The following is an 18,132-nucleotide window of genomic DNA, read 5'->3' on the forward strand; positions in this document are numbered from 1 at the left end:
AGATTTGCTTTTTTTTCATGCTGAGGAGTGTCTGGGGCAGAGGTTGGAGTCCAAATTCAGTGGTTTTGGTGTGAACTAAGACAAAGAACTGTTTAGAAAAACATGACTTTCACTCTCTAAAAATGCTAGGTCAGAAAACAAGGGGCTACTTACAAATGGAAAACAAAATAAAGATCAACAGTGAGAGACACAAAAATACATCAAATATTTGTTTTCTGTTTCATATGTAAAAAAATGCAGCAAACGAAAAGAAAAATACAAACAGCACGTCATTGTAATTTAGATTTTTTCTTCAAAGTGCTTTATAGAGCTTTATAAAATATATAACACTGCTTAATATTTAACAGCAGTATGGAACACATATGCTGTTTATATAGAAGCAGTGGTATGTAGTAATAGCTACCACTCTTCCTCTTTCAACAGAGGAAGGAAAGAGAGATGGAAAATACAAAGTATTTTGATCAAAGCTTCCGCAGGACTTAGTACTGAAACTGCCATCTGAGCTCAAGCTTGCTCACTGCTGTGCTGGGCCATGGCAAGTCTGGAAGACAGCAGATACATGATGATGTTCATTCTACATGCTCGGTTTGTGTTTTGACTACTAAAAAGTTGTTGTCCTAAGAATTCAAACAAGGTGTGCTTGGACTACTGTTACTTAGGGGAACAAGGATGACGCTTCATCACAACAGTATGCTGCAAAATTAGTGCACAGCACTCGGACACGATGAAAACACCGTAACAGCAATAACAAATTTTGCAGCAGCAATATGCCTACAACAGAGATGAAGAAAGCAATGCACAGCAGGGTTTCTGGAGTAGGTTCTGAGTGGGTTTAAGGAAAAAGCAAAACCAGCACAGACGTGCAGGGCTGAGCTCAACAACACCAAGATCCACGGGAACAATTGCGGCTTAACAAATTCACACCGTATGGCACATTTCTGACACAAGAGCTACAGCAACATTTGGTATTTGTTACCCCCATAGCAGGTGATGCCAGAGATCATCTGTGCCCTCCTTACACATATGGCAAAGATAAAGCATGCTCAGAAGTTAGGTGGTGGTGGTTTTGGGTGGACAGACAGAGTCTGGTCCTCCCAGCCATAGCTGGCAATTTTCAGATGATTCTGGGCTGAAAACAAGGTGGTTTCTCAGCAAAATGCAGCTATGGAAAGATCCAGACATCCTCTAAGGACTGCAGAGGTGTCTGCTACTATGAATCACTGCCTATGTGAAGTCATTGCTTCATCATTTGTACCGAGGTATATAACATACGCTCTGAGTAAAATGGGTCAAACTCAGAGCTGGCAGAAAGAGACAGAGCTTTCACTGACGTCAGGCCCAGCTCGGTACATGCAAAATGATAGTTGATGATCTCCACTTTAAAAGAAGCCAGATTTTGACCTGGGTTGCACGCCCACACAAGGCAGGAAGAAGGAACAAGGACCAATCTCACTTATCCTATATGGGCTGCCCAGATTGCTACTCTGGCACAAGTTCATAAATTACATAGTTCTCCATAAGTAACTCAGCCACGAGTTGTCTCTGGTCCCCTAAAAACATAGCAGTCCACCTGCTTACTATAGCCAAGGAAGGGGACTCATTAACTACTGCTGATACTCGGTATCAGCAAATCAGTACTCCTTGATCAGTGGGGGGGGGGGGGAGTAAGTGTTTTGGTCCAAGGGCTCCAGAATGTTACAGATGTACAAACTCTGCAATAGTAACATGGATGCAGAAGAGTACCTGGGTTGCACATCCGCTAGGATGCCAGCACTAATGAAATGTCACCTAGACCAAATACCACAAAACAGGAAACTACAACTTAGCACCGCTTCCAGTGTCCCACTGCCTTTTTATACCCCACAAAGGAACTGTCATGAGTGAGCTACAGCCCTGATTTATGGGACAAAGAAATGGAAACTATATGGCAGAATTTGACATGATCATTGCCGGTGCCACTGCTGTCATCTGTTGACTAATAAAATGGATAGTGATCAAACTGAGAAGTTTAATAAAACAAGAGGATGACGCAAGGGAAAGGAACAGAAGAGAAAGCATAACGTCTCGAAAAGACAGAGAGATGAATGAGTTAAGGAAAAAGATTTAACATGTACAGATTAAAAGCAGTGTAGAGACAGATCAAAAATGATCAGGAACTACAAGTACAGAAGAGGAGAACACAGCATCACATTTAACACTGGAAAAAGCCAGCTGGGAAGACAGTACAGCAGACAGACTGAGCAGAGGTGTTTCAAAATGAAAACTGAAAAATCAAAAAACCCAGCCCCCCAAATCCATCAAAAAATCAACCCTAAGCCACCACAACACTGCATTTGTTTTAAAGTCCTCTTTCATACCATTAACTGCATAATGTTGATTCCAAAAGGAACAGAGGACCTCTGCTCTATAGTACACTGTATAAGGGGATGCTGCTTCATCAAAGACACTATCCAGAATCACAAACATTAAAGGACACAAGATAGAAAAGAAGGAAGGGAATAGGCACCTAGGCTTGATTCACTCAAGACTTCTTATCTTTGGACTGCAACAAGTATACTGACAAGCTATGGAGAGGTGGGAAAAGACAGAAAGAAGCCTGAAAAATAAGGTTGACAAGGAACAGTGAAGTCAGCTAAATATGTAGGGTCACTTTTCAGAGTTAGGAAACCGTGCCTGCAAAGCAAGGGAAGCCAGTGTAAGCACAAACAGAGCTGGAAACCTCCCCAGCTGCAGAGCCAGTTCACGGCCCTTTTGCCAAAAAGCCTTTGTGATCTTTCCAAGCACACAGGGGGCTGACACCAGCCCAATGGTGCAGTGTCCCCTCCAAGGCCACCTTGGTTGGCTGCCAGATTCTGCTGGTGCCAACATTAACATGGGTTGTCCTTTCCCCAAGACCTCATGCTGCAGAAAATGTGTTTTTCATCAAAGGGGCAGGGAGAGCTGACAGGAAGGAGGAACGGAAAACTATGAGCTGCCAGTGTTCTTCTCCCTCTCTTCTCCCCTGAGAGAGTCTCAGGATGGCAGGACATCACCATCCCAGATGCTGGCTGGGTGAGGCTAACTCTGAGGTTCCCAGAGGTGATACAGTGACAAAGATAGGACTGACAGGCATCCTTTGAGGCTGATATCTTATCTCAAAAGACTGAGCTCACTCTGGTTTTCCCTATTTAGCAACCTGTGGGGCTTGCCAGGCTCCTTGGCACCATCATCCTGTATAGATGCTCCCACTCCCACAATTGAGAAGTAATATACCTGAATTAATAACATACACTGATCATGGTCCTCGTTCAATCACATAGCCTGTAAACTCCCTAACTGGTCCCTCCCTACCTTGAATCAAGCAAACAATTGCCTTTGCAAATAAAAGGAAAATTAGAAACTGGTGAAATTGTTCCTGATTTTATATTTGTAGCAAAGCTGTGGCCATATTTTTTAACTTACAATGCAAAACAATTTTCTCAGAGTCCACTTTCAATTCCTCATAGATACTGCTTCTACAGCAGTCATCTTCAAGATCATTACAGTGTTGCCACTGCACATAATTAACTTTACTATGGCTTTATATGGAGAATGCCATGGTAACATTAATTATTTGCAAACGGTCACTGTCAAATGCTGCATGGTGACCATGATGATACACTGTCATATTCTGAAATAGGTGAACCTATGAAAGGAGTCAAAGATAATCTTCCTTTATAATGGATCCTAGCAGTACAGCAAATTATTTTTACTTTTTCCCGAACTCACATTGTGAAAACATAATGCGGCACTTCTATAGCAACAGTTTAAGTGCAAGAGTTTGATTTTGTTGGATTGGTTTTGGCTTTTTGGTTTTAGTTTTAGGGTTTGGGGTTTTTTTCATTTTAATTTAGACTGGCTAAGAGTCTGTGCAGATCTTTAATAAGTTAGTCGTGGATTGAATACATTTGGGAAAATGGATGATTCAAAAGCAAAGTGTTTCTATCGTTACTGGTAGACACAGCAGTTCTCTTATTGCATAGCTTTTTAATTATTTGTTCTTTGGGGTGGATTATGGCTGTAATCAGTAGTGGACAATTCAAAAAAGAAAGAAAAGGCAATGCTCTGTAAATGTTACCAAAAAAGACAAAGGAACATCTTAATCATGTTCTAAGCTATAGCATGCTAATAGTTGATTTAAAAGAAATGAAGACTGTGATGAGGGACAGGATAATCATTTCCCTCCACTGAAATGAACAGATCATCCTCCGGATAGCCAAGCACCGGAGTCTTGTTTGTCCACCTGGGACTTGATCGAAAGCCCTTTCAATGAAGAGAATGATAATCTATTAATGAGGTCCATCTTTTAGCTCTATAGAGTTTATTCTGCCTGTGTCTGTCCTAAATCTGAATGAGGTCTTGAGTCAGAAATTATAGTTCAGCTGGTTTGAAGTCTGGAAAGAGTCATATTTTAGCAAGCAATATACATGCATTTGCAATGCTGAACTTCTTGGGGTCAGAGATCACAGTTTTGATCTGGGTATGCACAGCCTGTAGGACAAAAGGGTCCTGCTCCTTGCCTGCGGCTCTTCAGTGAGACTACAGGCACAAAAGGCAATAGCAGGAGCGGCAGATTATTAGATTTAAATTAGTGAGCACTCTTTTTTTCCATTATGGTGCTTTAAAAGGGACTATAATGCTGATATTAATGGGACTGCAATGTAAATACTATACTGAGACAATTATTTGCATTTTCAGTTCTGGAGAGAGGGAAACATTAAGCACAAACATGTTGATCAAAGTGATGAAGAACACTACCTTCCAATGCAGACATAAAATATTTCCATTTACTTTAATCAGGTGCCAAATGAAGATAAGAAAAGTACTCCTGCAGTTTATTAGCCAACCTCATTCTTGTCAAACTCCTGAAAATAAATTGGCTATTGATACTGGAAAATTCATTTTAAAATGATGTGACTATCAAATCAAGACCTAAATAGAGCTCTTAATATTACATCCCATGTATACAGGCCAGAAACCATGTTCAAAATTGAATCTGATTTCAGATTATGAACACAGCCAATATGTCATAGGAAAATTTGGGTACAGATTTGTCTTTCATATAAATAGGTAGCACAAGTCTACACTAATGAGTAGAAGATGAGATGTTCTCTGCATCTTGATTATTATATTCAGGAATGTGTATAGACAGAACATATGAAACACTAGCGAACTTGCTTACAATGAGAAAAGGCTAAGAAAGCTGGATCCTAAAGCCTGTAAAAATGCAAGTTTGTTTTGCCCTAAAAGTGAAGGAGAACATGAGGACAAGGTCCTCCCCTTAATAATTTCTTTTTATTGCTGTTGTCTTCAAGCAGGCACTTGGCAGGAGAGGTTCAGGTTCACCTCAGGAAACCCATGCTCTACCTTTTAAGTAATAAAATCTCCTTCATCCACTGGCACCATCTGCCTTAAGGGACTGCTGGATTTTGTCAAGTAGCTTGTTTGCTACCACTCGCAGGTTTGGCGTTTTTGTGTCTAATTACAGCAATAGCCATGGCTGCTGTTAAAGGATTAGTGAAAATTTGTGGAAGGACATTCAAGGAGCCAGGCAAACACCAACTGTCCCTACTTAAAAGTGGCTGTATCTAAAGAAACAGCAGAATTTCTTAGCAATTTTCTACTCACTCTCCCTGTCCAGAAATTCAGCCCCTTACCCCATGCATTTTAAGAGAGAGCAAAGAGCAGTGGAAATATTTTTCTGCCTTCAAATCTCTATTTACATTTTCATGCTCTAGTACAAGCACAGGATTTCCATAAATAAAACATTAAATGCAACTCTTCCTCTTTCAAGTTAGAATTGCATATGTGTGGTACAGTATTAAGATGACATGGCAAACGGCATAGACTGCTCTAAAAGAACAAAATAACAGATCTTCCCTTTACGTTGCTGTATTTTTCCTTTTCCACAGTCTTAAGAAAACACTCTAAAATGAGCCAAAGATGCCCTCATGTTAAATAAGCTTCACTCCTGAGGCTGCTAATCTTATTTTCCTAGAGAGCCTTCATTAAGAGGGACAGTCCCAGACAGAAAAGCAGACTTAGGTATTAACAGACCAAGGCTAATTGGAAATGAGAACTGATTTTCAATTAAAAACAGATTTTCAAAGGCACTCAGATCCTGTCTTTGCCCAGAGATCTTTCTGGATCAGAGCTGTAAATGCAACTCGGATCCCTGGGTGAAGCTGTGACGAGGCAGCAGCTGCAGGAGCACATGGGACTGGAGAGTTAATAAATGTAGTCCTATACTGCAGCAAGGCTTGGATCCCTCTACAATTTCAGTTTTAACTTACTCATGAACTGTTAATATTCACATATTCCTTTGTCCGTGCTGCCCTTTAAATAGTGTATTTTTCCTTCTGTGGTGTTTACCCCTGATGTATTTCTGGAGAAGAGTCACATGTTTCCTCAGCACCTACTTAGCCCTGCTGAATAAGCCTTTTTACTTCTAGTCTTTCTCCATGAGACCATTTTGTCAAAACTCAATCACCCCATCCTATTTCTCTCTACCTGCTCCAATGTGAATATTTGTTTGACCCAAGCACAGGATTCCATATCATTTCCTACCACTTTCATGTACAGAGGCACCAGTATTTTCCTGCTTCTACTGGAAATACCTCTCCCCATACATCTTTAAAATGCATTTGTTTTTTTCAAGGCTAAGGAAAAATCCACTTTTGTGTTTTACAGTCATTCTGAAATGAAATACTGCTTTACAGTGTTTACCACCACCTTTCCAATACTCAGCTCTCAATATATATATAAGTATATATTATACTGCATAAATAGTGTATGTTACATATACACTGCAGTGTGTATTATTCTAATTAATCTCCAAATGGTTGTCTTCCATTTGTGGAAAACTGCATTTCATCCCATCTCTTTTGTCCCAGTCCTCAAGGTCATCCACTTTTTCCTGGATGATTTCCCAAACTTCCTCTGTCAGGACAATACCTCTTAACATTGTGGCATCAGCAAATTTTAACTTCATAAGCACACTGCTAAGATTTGTGCCAAAACCCTTTCTGAAAATTAAACCAGACCAATTCTTAAAAGTGAATGAGAGCTGAAGATCTCTGTTTGCAATCCTATCACAGGAATCCAGCCCTTGACATATCTCTTGAATCAAGGCCCTGCTCATCTTCCAGTTCCTTTACTTACCCACATCTTCTGTCTTACAATCACAGAACGGTTTGAGTTGGAAGGGACCTTCAAAGCCCATCTAGTCCAACTCCACTGCAATGAGCAGGGACACCTTCAACTAGATCAGGATGCCCAGAACCACATCCAGCCTGGCCTTGAATGTCTCCAGGGATGGTGCAGCCACCACCTCTCTGGGCAACCTCTTCCAGTTAACTCCCTGCCTGGACTGCATCAAATTGTTTACTCACGTCCAAATAGATTGTATCTACTGAATTTCATTTTGGTAGAAAATCGGTCATTTTATCAGAAAGTTATTAGATTAGTCTGGCAAGAGCTATCTTTAGAAAATCTGTGTCACATTTTACCCCATTTTTCCTTCAACAACATGCCTTTAATCAGTTTTTGCTTGAAAAAACATTCAAAAGCCTTGCACTAACAGCCTGGAATTTTCCTCCCGTTGTTTTTCATTCTTTTCAAATGTTGGGCATTACTATTATTAATCCTTAGAGTTAAGGCACCATAGCGGGCTTTGTTAAAAATATTTCCCTTTGACCCTCTGATTTTGTGAGGCAGCTTTGTCATTGCTGGGATAGGGGTTATCTGGTCACCCCAATTTGAATGCATTAAGCTGCATAATTTGCTCTCCTTTTGATTAATGTTTTTCCATTTTCATAACCTTATTGCTAGTATGTATTTTTCCTTTCCCCCACAGGATTTTCCTTCTCAAACCACAGGCAAAGTACACACTCTAAGTGCTTGGGTGATGGCCTCTGTTGGCACTGATGCACAACTCTCACATGTGCCTCAAGGCCAGCACTCATTGATACAAATTCCACCTTTGCATGTCAGTTGTAACTCTGAAATGCTTCTGAGGTGTATGAGCAAGTGATTAAAGGGGATCTGTGCACAGGCACAAGCCCTGGTTGTGCTGGCTCCTGCTCTCACCAGCCCTGTCTTGACCAGCAGCGATACTGCAATCTCCAACTAAACTGGAGTGGAACATAAGGGGGGGCTCTCTGATTGCACCAGTGGGGTTGGCATGCAAACCCTGCTGCCCAGCTCTGTCCTACAGCATCCCCCCAACAACACAGTTACTGCAATGCTTCTTATGGTGCCATAAGAACCTGGGAGGTCTCTGCTGGTTATGTCAATATAAGAAAAGGCAAGAAAAATTTCTTCACCGAAAGGGTGGTCAGGCATTGGAACAGGATTCCCAATGAAGTGGTGGAACCACAGTCCCTGGAAGAGTTCAGACACTGTGCAGATGAGGCCCTCAGTGACATGGTTTAGTGGTGGACTTGGCAGTGCTGTGGTAAAGGTTGGACTTGATGATTTTGAAGGTCTCTTCCAACCTGGTTCATTCTATGATAAGAAGAAACCACTCAAGATTACTAAAATGCTTCCCTTCCAAATTTCAGCCAGGAGCTTTACATCCTGCTGGGCAAGAAGACAGAGGACTAATGAGCATGAGAGGGCTTCCGGATACCCCAATGGTTGCAGAAAAATGCCCAGCCTTATGGGCAATGCTTCTGGAGGATCTTGGTGCCAGGGAGACACATGTGATATTCCTCTTTATCCAGCTGACAGGAAGGCCCCTTGATGTGGGCTAGGTCAGCAACCCTGCAGGTCATTCATTCTGCAGCCAAGCTGGGGATCAAATGTCCAGCTGAGATGTTCGGGGTTCAGGAGCCAGAGCCCTAGTCTTGAACAGTGCAAGCCGGGATCTCCTGCAGTACTTCCTCCTGCATCACTGTAAGTACCAGGAGTGAAAATGCTGCCCACCTGATTCCCTTCAGCAGAGCACAGGGCCCTTCTTGGGGCAAGGGGGCTCCTTGCCAGACACAGAAATATCTGGAAAAAGCAGATTTCCAGAGAAACCATACAGGGAATGACTTGGAATCAAAGAGGTCTGAGGCAATGAAGAGGGTAGAAGAAAATACTTCAAATAACACATGGGAATTACCCTTTGTAGGGTGGAATTGCACTCACATCTCCAAGGCTGTGAACATTTATTCAATTTTTTTATCTTTACATCCTCTGAGATTGCCATGATTTATTGCAACCAGAATTGCAGCCACCAACCCTGATTAAAAGCAAGGCAACAAGCTTTTGTGCTGAACCATACAGGATGCTCCTCCTCTGCTAAGCTTCTCTGCCATGAGCCTCCAGTCTGCAGATGTAGTCATCCATCAGCAATCCTCTCCACCATGTCTCTAACATATTAGGGATTGGTTTTGTTTTAAACAAATGACCCCCCAGAGTGAAGGAAGGGAAAACATGCAAAGAGCTTCCTGTATTTAGGTAAGTACCCCTTGCAGATGTGATGATGAGGAGCAGCCAAAACCAGGTATTTGTTTGCAGCCAACCAGACCTAGTGCAGACTGAGAAGTGACAATATCTTAGTGCAGCAGAAGGGCAGGTCAACAGTTTTTATTACCATGCCCCTTTTTGGCAACAAACTACCTTCATCCCTGATGCCTTCACTAATAAAAGGTCTAGAGCAGGGAGCAGAGCACCCACCTTCAACAGATTTATGCCTGCAGAAAGCTACCTTGCACACAATTCCCTACTGATTACATTGCCTTAGGCGGCCCAACATGACCCCAGGTACAGGTGAGGCTTTACTGAAGTCTGATCTCTCATTGTGACAAAGAATATTTGGACACAACTTGGGTTTCCATCTCAGCTAGCTGTTGCACATCCAGCAGTCAATCCACCTGTGAAACCTGCCCCCTTGCAAAAGGTGAGACGACTGATCTGTCTAAGCCTCCACTCCTGAGGGAAAATGAACATTTATATCCCTGCTCAAATCCCACGGCTGGGGAAAGGGAAGAAACTTTCTGGCACGTCTGCTGCTGTAAAATGAAAACAGACCAGGAAGGAGACAGGCAGTTCTCGACTGATCACAGCTTTCTCACTCCTCTACCCAGAGCAAGAGCGGCTTCTCTTTCAGGAGATGAAAATGTTGCAAGAAATTAAGGCAATGGCTTTTTTAAAAAGGATCAGAAGAGGGGAGAAAAAGAGGAAGCATTGGAATGAAAGGCAGGAAGAAAGCAGAGGTAATTTACAAAGTCACATGTTGGGAACCTCACTGCTGGAGTATGTGATTGTGCTGGGAGAATCTGCTGGGAGACCTCCATGCTGTAGTTCAGATAAGAAACTGAACATTTGGCTTTTATCCTAACTGATCCTCAGCTTCATAGCCTTTGAGATCCTGCCAATCTCCCCCTCCCCCTGGATGCGTGTTTTTCCAGCATAGAAGCTGATCTTACTTTATGCGTTTGCAATGACAGGTTGTGAATCAACACCATGGAATGATACAGTATCACATGACACCGGGGAACTTTTGTGTTCTGGTCTCTTATATTTTAGGGACTGGAGACAACTGCTAAGAAAAGCCTAAACTGAACCAATTTCAAGGTTCTACTTATTAAGCCATTTCTATAAAAGTCACAAAATACATCAAGCTAACTGCATTTAAAATCCTCCAGCTGTCATCCATCACACAGCTTATTTGAAAAGCCATTCCCTCCAAAGCTGCGGTATTTCTCTCCCCATCCCAGTGTTTGCATTTACGGAATTAATGGCTGTTGAGGAGTTGATAATTGGAAACACTCCCTCCGTAATGGGGAAGCATTAAAAGTTGGTGCTTGGCTTAGTGGAAATGAGAAGTGCTGTGGGTCTGCACAGAATGCAAATAAAAAATTGCAAGCTGAAATGTTTCAAATTGACATCCTGATGCCTCACATTTTTCTCCAGAAAAGCCTGGCCCTTCCTTTGATCTCAGGATTACAGGCAGACAGGGTCTTCTGTGAAGCTATCCAAAGAGCCTGCTGCACTACAGTGGCAGTAGGCACAGACCTTAAAGTAAAACCCAAAGTATGCAGACACTCATTTGCAGACCTCTGCCAGCACAGTAGAGTGAGACTGTCATTTTGGGGCATCCGTGGGTGAATCAGGACCCTGCAACCAAACAAGAGCACGCCGCAAAGTCTGGTCTCTCTAAAATGCAGTTTGTCTCTGTAATGATTTCTCTTTTCATTCCCACCTGATTAATCACAGACAGTGCTCTTCAGTCCCATTCCCACTTGCAAGACAAGCAGGACAACACTTCTGGTCTTTATGAAATTAATTCTTGATGGCAACTTTTAAATTAAGTGCTGATTTGTTCCTCATAATTAACAAATTCTTCTGCAGCGTAACACAGCTCTCCCCAACTTCAAATTACTTTGAAACTCCTGGAAAATTGTCTAACCAGTGATGGCATTTAATATATATATATATTTATATATAAATGTATTTATTTTTATATATTTTTATACATATATATAAAAATGTATAAATGTATATATACATGGCATTTTATATATATATACTTATATACACACAAAATACAACTTTAAGAATAACATCCTGTGCTTTTTAACCCACAGATATTTCACTTTATCCACCTTAATTTTCAAGATAGAGGATATAGAGTAGAAACATTATTGTTTTACTTGCAATCCTACCTAAGTACTGGAAGAGCTATTAAATTAATTGTGCCCTTTCAAAACCAAGTGCTGGGTGTTCAGAAAGTAAGTAGTTCTAAAGTCCTGACATTTCAGTAGGGACACAGAATGCTGCACTTCTGGAAATAAGGGCCAAGATGGTCATACCAAAGGGAAGCAATTACAGCAAAGATTGGAAATGTGAAATGCTCAAGATTTCCTTTTTGAAATTCAATATATTTCTTCAATTAGATATTGAATAGCTGTGACTATAAAAAGTCTATGCAAATCTCCAAGTAAAGTATTATGCTCTCTGGTGAAAGAGCACGGTAAGGCCAGAGTCAACAGAAGCAGCTGCTCTGATGCAGGTTGTCACAGCTAATCATGTAGATCATCCCTCTGCTTTCGGTGTTGCAGGAAAAAATGCACCTACTGCTGTATGAAGAGGCAAGATTGCTAAAAACTGGGGTTTATGTACAAATTTGTGAAGCAATAGCAGGGAGTAATTTCTGCTTTGGCAGATTCAGGATTCCTTTCCATACGAAAATCAAACACAAATATATTATTGACTCCAGAACAGCCCTAGTTCATGCTTTTATACATGTACATAATAATAAGGCAAAACAGACACTAAAAGCATACCCTAGCAATAAATACTTTAAGACTTCATTAGAAAACCTAAAGGTCACAACTGATACATGAAAAAGTCGAATTATCTAGGCTGACATTTACAACTAATTTGAACTGACATTCGCATGAAAAATACGATTCTATTGCAAGAGGTGGTCTTACCTATAAGTTTAAATGTGCCCTTTAAGCATTAATCCTGAAAACAAAGCCCTGAAAAATATCTGCAGCCCTGCCAATTACAGCTCAGTATTTTATAGCAAAGCAACGTGAAACAGACAATTAGCTGAAGATTCAGCCCCTCATTAGCAAGCAGAACCTAAGAGTAAGAGTAAAAAAACCCCAACCGAACCCCGTCTGAGCTCTGAGGAGCAGATTACGGGCTCGATCCAGCTGTGAGATATTCAGACACCCATTACCATGCAACCAGCTTATCCACGGATGTGAGCAAATAAATACCAGGAGCCGATTTTGCGACGCGCACGGCGACGAGCCTGAGCATCCATGCACCTCTCAAGGCAGAAAGAGAGCCCTCTGCCTGCCTGCTCGCTGTGACTAGAGACACGTTTTGCACAAAGCAGCTGATTTTTTTTTGTGTGGACTTACTTTAACTGTCGAGGTTCGCAGTCAACTCCCGGCAGTAAGAGCCTCGCTGCCTGCCGTACGTCATCACTGTCCACCGAGAAACTGCGACGGTGCCCTGCGTGAGCCACAGCAACCCGTATCCATTCCATCAGGGGAGGCAGCACAATGAACGGCCTGGGAAAGCACACAGACATGAGTGCTACAGTACACTAGCATCAAAATAACAGGTATATGTAAAGAGAGCAGTGGAGTGCGTGTGTGTGCATGTGTGCATGTGTGTGAGAGTATATATATATACAGAGAGACAAGCAAACCGAAAGCATGGGAGAGCAAACCAGCTCAGCAGATTTCAAGCAGGTCTAAATCAAGATGTCTCACCCTGTCTCAGGAGCTTGATTATTTGATGAGGGAAATTTATGAGCCACATTCATTTATGGGACTCCTATGAGGTAGTGCACCTGCTTGGCAAGCCCTCCCTTCACCCCATCCTTCACTCAGTTTATCCCAAAAAGAGAGCACAGGACCATGTCCTGCTCTAGCTGATGGGCCAGACAGGATATACTCGCCTGCCACTTTGCAATAGGGATAGGAGAAGAAAGATGGGTACAGAGATGGGATGCCCCACCCTGAAATGCCAGGGATGGAGAGATGATGCCCCAGGAAGTCTCCAGCATAGACTATCAATGCAATGTGCACGTCATGCTCAGCACTGAAAGCAGGGACCTTTGCAGCTGTGCTGTGGAAGTTACCCACAAGCAGCATCAGAAATTAGGATGGTTTGCTTCACTTTAAGAGGCATCAAACTGCTATACCTCTGGGTAACAATTGTTCTGACACTTGAGCAAAAATACACAGAACTGCCCCCAAAGTGGGTGGTGGGACTCTGAGCCACAGCCCCCACTTGAGCAAAGTGTGGACACTCAAAGACATGGTCCTTGACGAGACTTAGACAGCCCAACATCCTAGCAAGAGCTGCCCAAGCCTTAGATAAAGCACACAGCATACAGTTTGCTTTATCTATGCTAAAAACTATTTGGGGACCAAGATCAAAAAGGCAAACTTTAAACAAAAACTAGCCCTAGCTTGGAGGTAAAACAGATAAAACATCTGCAGCTGAACACTTTGGAAGGTCACTGCCTGCTAGATCAAGGTGGATAAAATCCCCAGAGCAGTAGCTGTAGATACTGCCCTTCTGTCCTCAACAGGGTTTTTGTCTGCTTCAATACCCAGCTGGGGTGTCCAAAATGGGTGTCTCCTCCACAGCTGTACACAGGAGACAAAGTCTGTGTGGGGAAGGGATGAGGGAAGGTTTAAAGGAGAAACCCCTCTTCATAACAATATATTATAAAATGCTAAAAAAAATGTAAAATCATTAAAAATCAGTATATCTGTCCAAGAGCTACTTGAAAACTGTGCTGAAAGTCCTGTGATTGCAAAGGACTGCTGAAAACTATGAGGACACAATGAGACTGTTTCATCCACACTGTAAAGTAAATACCATGGCTACACTGGTATTTTAACATACTGATATAACATTAACAACAACAAAAAGATATGAAACTAGTAAATGACTCCTGTCCTCAAGGAATGTCTGCAATTAACCTGCACTTACCTTCTCCTGAATCTTTTTCTTTTGCCTCATTCCCTATGTGGCTTCCTTTCCCCTCCTCTTTAACTGCATATTCCTTCTGTTTATTAGCTCGATATATCATTCTAATATTGGAAATGTTCTTATTAGTGCAGCACCATTCCCTGCTTTTGCTCCCTTCCCTTCTCCTGCTCCTTTCCATTCAATATTGCTTTCCTTCTTTCGCCTTTCCTTTAGGAGTTCTTTTTCATAGAGGAAGGGAAAAATAAAAGTCTGGATTAGGTGCCCAGTAGGCAAATACTTTACATTTTAAATATATTACTTTACCACAAAAGGATCTACCCTGAGAAAAATTATTTAAGAAGATGTTGATTCTTGAACATCCTTTTCCTATTTATAGCTCTTTATGCCATTTATTTCTCTTTTGAAGACTTGATTTTACACAGCTGTGATATTAATATGCTTGAGGAGGGATATTTTGACAGTGCCAGAGGATAGAGAAGCCCTGAGGCCACCAACTTTCCCTAGGATGTCTGGCCCCCAAATCTCATGGGAGCTTAAATGAGCAGCCTCTTTCTGAAATATGACATTTTTAGCTGACTTGCCACTTTCATCATTATTCTATCCATCACCTCAAGATCAGGCTGCACTTCTTTCCAAGGCTTTTTGCTCTCCCCAGATCTGCCACAACCACGTAAGGAGGTAGATAAGGACAGAGCATCTTCTCCCACAGCTCCTGTGAAATGACTTCCATAACCCACCTAATTTGTCGTGATGATAGCAGCAGTCAGAGGAGGGAGAAGCAGGGGTGTATCTGCTCCTGGAAGGTGACCTGCTTCCCAGGTCACCTGTGGCATGTGTCATCAGAGCAGAAGTGACACTCTCTCAGTGTTAAGTAGCTGGGGACAAGTGATTGGTGGGAGTTGTTTTCATCACTTGCTGGGCAAACAGTGGAAAGGGAGCTGCAAATCACACTGGAAGTGTAAAAATGCATACATCTACCTACAGAACCTGGTGTGAGGACAGGGAAATTCAATTCTAGGTTATGGTTTGCAAGAGCAAACATGCTATGGACCAGAGAAATTAAGATAGGCTTGTACAGAGCCTTCCTATAATGTGTGCTGGGTGAAGGGAAAAGCAGAGGGCTATGGCTGAACAGGGGTCTTGGGTTGGGGTTCATGCTTCCTTCCTCCTCTTGTGCAGGTCAGAAGCTCACCCAGCACAAAATCTGCCCTTACCACAGTGAGGAGCAGAGCAAATAAGATATTTACAGGAACTGTGATAAATGCACTATAAAACTACATTTTTTTCCCTTTCCTCATCTTGCAGACTTCAACAGAGAAATGGAAACTAATGTAGCTGTTTAGTGTAGTAAGTCCCCAAAGGGAAGAGAATCAGTGTTCTGAGGAGGCAGGGGAATTTTTTCTCAAGGCCAATTTCAGCCCCTACACGAGGATGTGAGGTTCGTTCACAACACCTACCTTTTTCCAAAGGGAAAAAAAATCCCAACTGCATATCTGAGCATGTCAGGGAATTTGTATTTTGAGAAGAGAACCAAATATGGCTGAGTGCAATAGGTTAAAAATACCCTTCAAGACTCTATGCACCACGTGAAGAGGATATTTTCTTTTTTAAATACAGCTTGCGTGCCAAAGAAGAAAGAGGAACACAAAGCTATAGGGGTGTGACAACCCACAAGACAATGTGACATCAGCAAGAAATACTTCACTTTTCAAATGACACTGTGAGAAAATGGGTTAGGTTAATGCATCGCATCAATACACTGATTTATCTCTGGTACAAAGGCAGGTAACAACCAGAAGAGTTTGGTACTTTCATGTTCCAGAGCAGACACACAGCAGATAAGTCACCAGTTATGTGCTTTGGAAGTGCATATCTTAATTAATCTAACCATGGTAAGAACGTGCTGGGCTTGACTGCCTGAAGGATATGGGAAGTCAGGAGCAGCACGACTGCTGCAGAAGCACCTTACTGGGGTGTGAGTCAGTGAGCCTCTAGCCCATCTCTGTACCTGCACTTAACTTTAAACTCATGCTCCCATCCTCTTTTATTCACTGCGGTTCAAAGTTAAGCATGAGCTGAAGTAATATCCCCAAAAAAGATGTTTTTTGGCACAAGCTTGTGTTTTCCTGAAGTGTCATCTAACGGAAAAAACATGCCAGATCAGGATGCAGGAGAGATCTCTGCACAGAGCAATCTCCATCCCACGCAAAAGAGCTGGGAAGCAGAGGAAGGATGGGGGAGGCCAGCAAAAAACAGATTCCAAAGGGTTGGACCCTTCCGGGTGTTATCTCCCCAGTCATCAGCAAGGGGACAGACAGCTCCTCTTGAAGCATGCCCTACCCAGGTCCCTACTTGAATAAAAAAGAATTATGAGTGCTCCACAAACCCTCAAATCCTTGGTTCCTCCTTCTTGGTGCCCAGTGCTCCTCTTGAATCTATTTTGGGATAGCTCAGGGAGCTAGGAGTTCCTGTGTTGTGCAGATCTGCAGACAATACCCAGCTGGCACCCTGCACAAGGGACAACTGCTTGCCTTACTCCCCCATCCAGTCTATCACACATCCTTCTGTTCTTCTCCACATCACCCTCACATGTGGCAGGTCCCCACTGGCTCCCACCCATGCCTCTCTCTGGCACCCTCCCTTCAGTGGGGCTGAGAAACCCTTTGTGCCCAAATGGACATCAAACCTATCTTGTCTTTTTCAGGGCTGATGTCTCTGGGGCACTTCAAAATACAAAATGGCTCATCAGGAATGCAGATGTTATGGGGGGAATGTAGGGGCATTCCACATTGCTCTTCTTCTGATGCCAAACCCTTGCCCCACCACATACACACGCTCACACATATATTAGATCAACTTTTACAGAGAGGACCAGCTTGACGTCCTGCACCATGAGGGGAATGGAGAAACTCCTGAGGGCTAATCTGACTCAGCTGTGAATTCCCACAGCTGCCTTGTGCTGTCCATCCCTCAGTTTCACCAGCTGTGGACACAGCTATAGAGATCTGACTTTGCTCTACCTTAAACACCTACTATATGGGTCAATTATGACAATTGCTTTGGATAATTTTTGTTTGCAGAATCCTTTAGCTACTGCTGCGGTGGGTCTTGAGTTTCTCCACTCACTCCAGCCAAGAAGTGGTGACTGCAAACCTTCATGGCAATGGCAGCCAAAGTGCTACACGCAGGTCACTGAAAAAGTGAATGAGTGCAAAAGTGAACAAGAGAGAGTTAAAGGTGCTCTTGAGAAACGTAAGACTGTACTTTTACAAGAAAAAGCCTATCTAGACAAAGGTAGAGAGATGTTTCTGCTTGCAAATATGAGTCAGCAACTTTAACATCATAAAAAGATTTCATTGGTTTGATTAGTTGTTTATGTTTTCGTGAGTGGTTTTTAAAGAAAAATCCAATGTAGAAATGGAAAAGCACCCTCAGTTGTGACAGTTTTGATTTAAAGCACATGATGAAACCATATATGCAATTCTAGTCTGCTTTCAGTGTTATTGGAGGATAGAAAAGCATGTTTTTTTCCAATGTTTATCATACATTTCAGATGGGTTTCTGGGCTGCAAAACTCATATTTTATATTTACACCATAAGCTACTTGTCTTCAGCGAGAGCAATTACTTTCTGATGCCTTCAAAAAGCTTCCAGTCT

General features: G+C 42.3%; 1 protein-coding gene across 3 annotated transcripts in view; it reads right to left on the reverse strand.

Annotated features, from left to right (window-relative positions):
* Window positions 1–18,132, reverse strand: part of ABTB3 (ankyrin repeat and BTB domain containing 3) — a 173,777-nt gene that overhangs the window by 37,460 nt on the left and 118,185 nt on the right. For all 3 annotated transcript variants that reach the window (XM_034062953.1, XM_031050035.2, XM_013129373.3), the window contains exon 4: window positions 12,885–13,037. In XM_034062953.1, coding sequence (XP_033918844.1) covers window positions 12,885–13,037 — 153 coding nt within the window. The remainder of the gene's footprint in view (window positions 1–12,884; window positions 13,038–18,132) is intronic.

Source organism: Melopsittacus undulatus, chromosome 5 (assembly GCF_012275295.1).
Source record: "Melopsittacus undulatus isolate bMelUnd1 chromosome 5, bMelUnd1.mat.Z, whole genome shotgun sequence".
Lineage (NCBI taxonomy): Eukaryota > Metazoa > Chordata > Aves > Psittaciformes > Psittaculidae > Melopsittacus > Melopsittacus undulatus.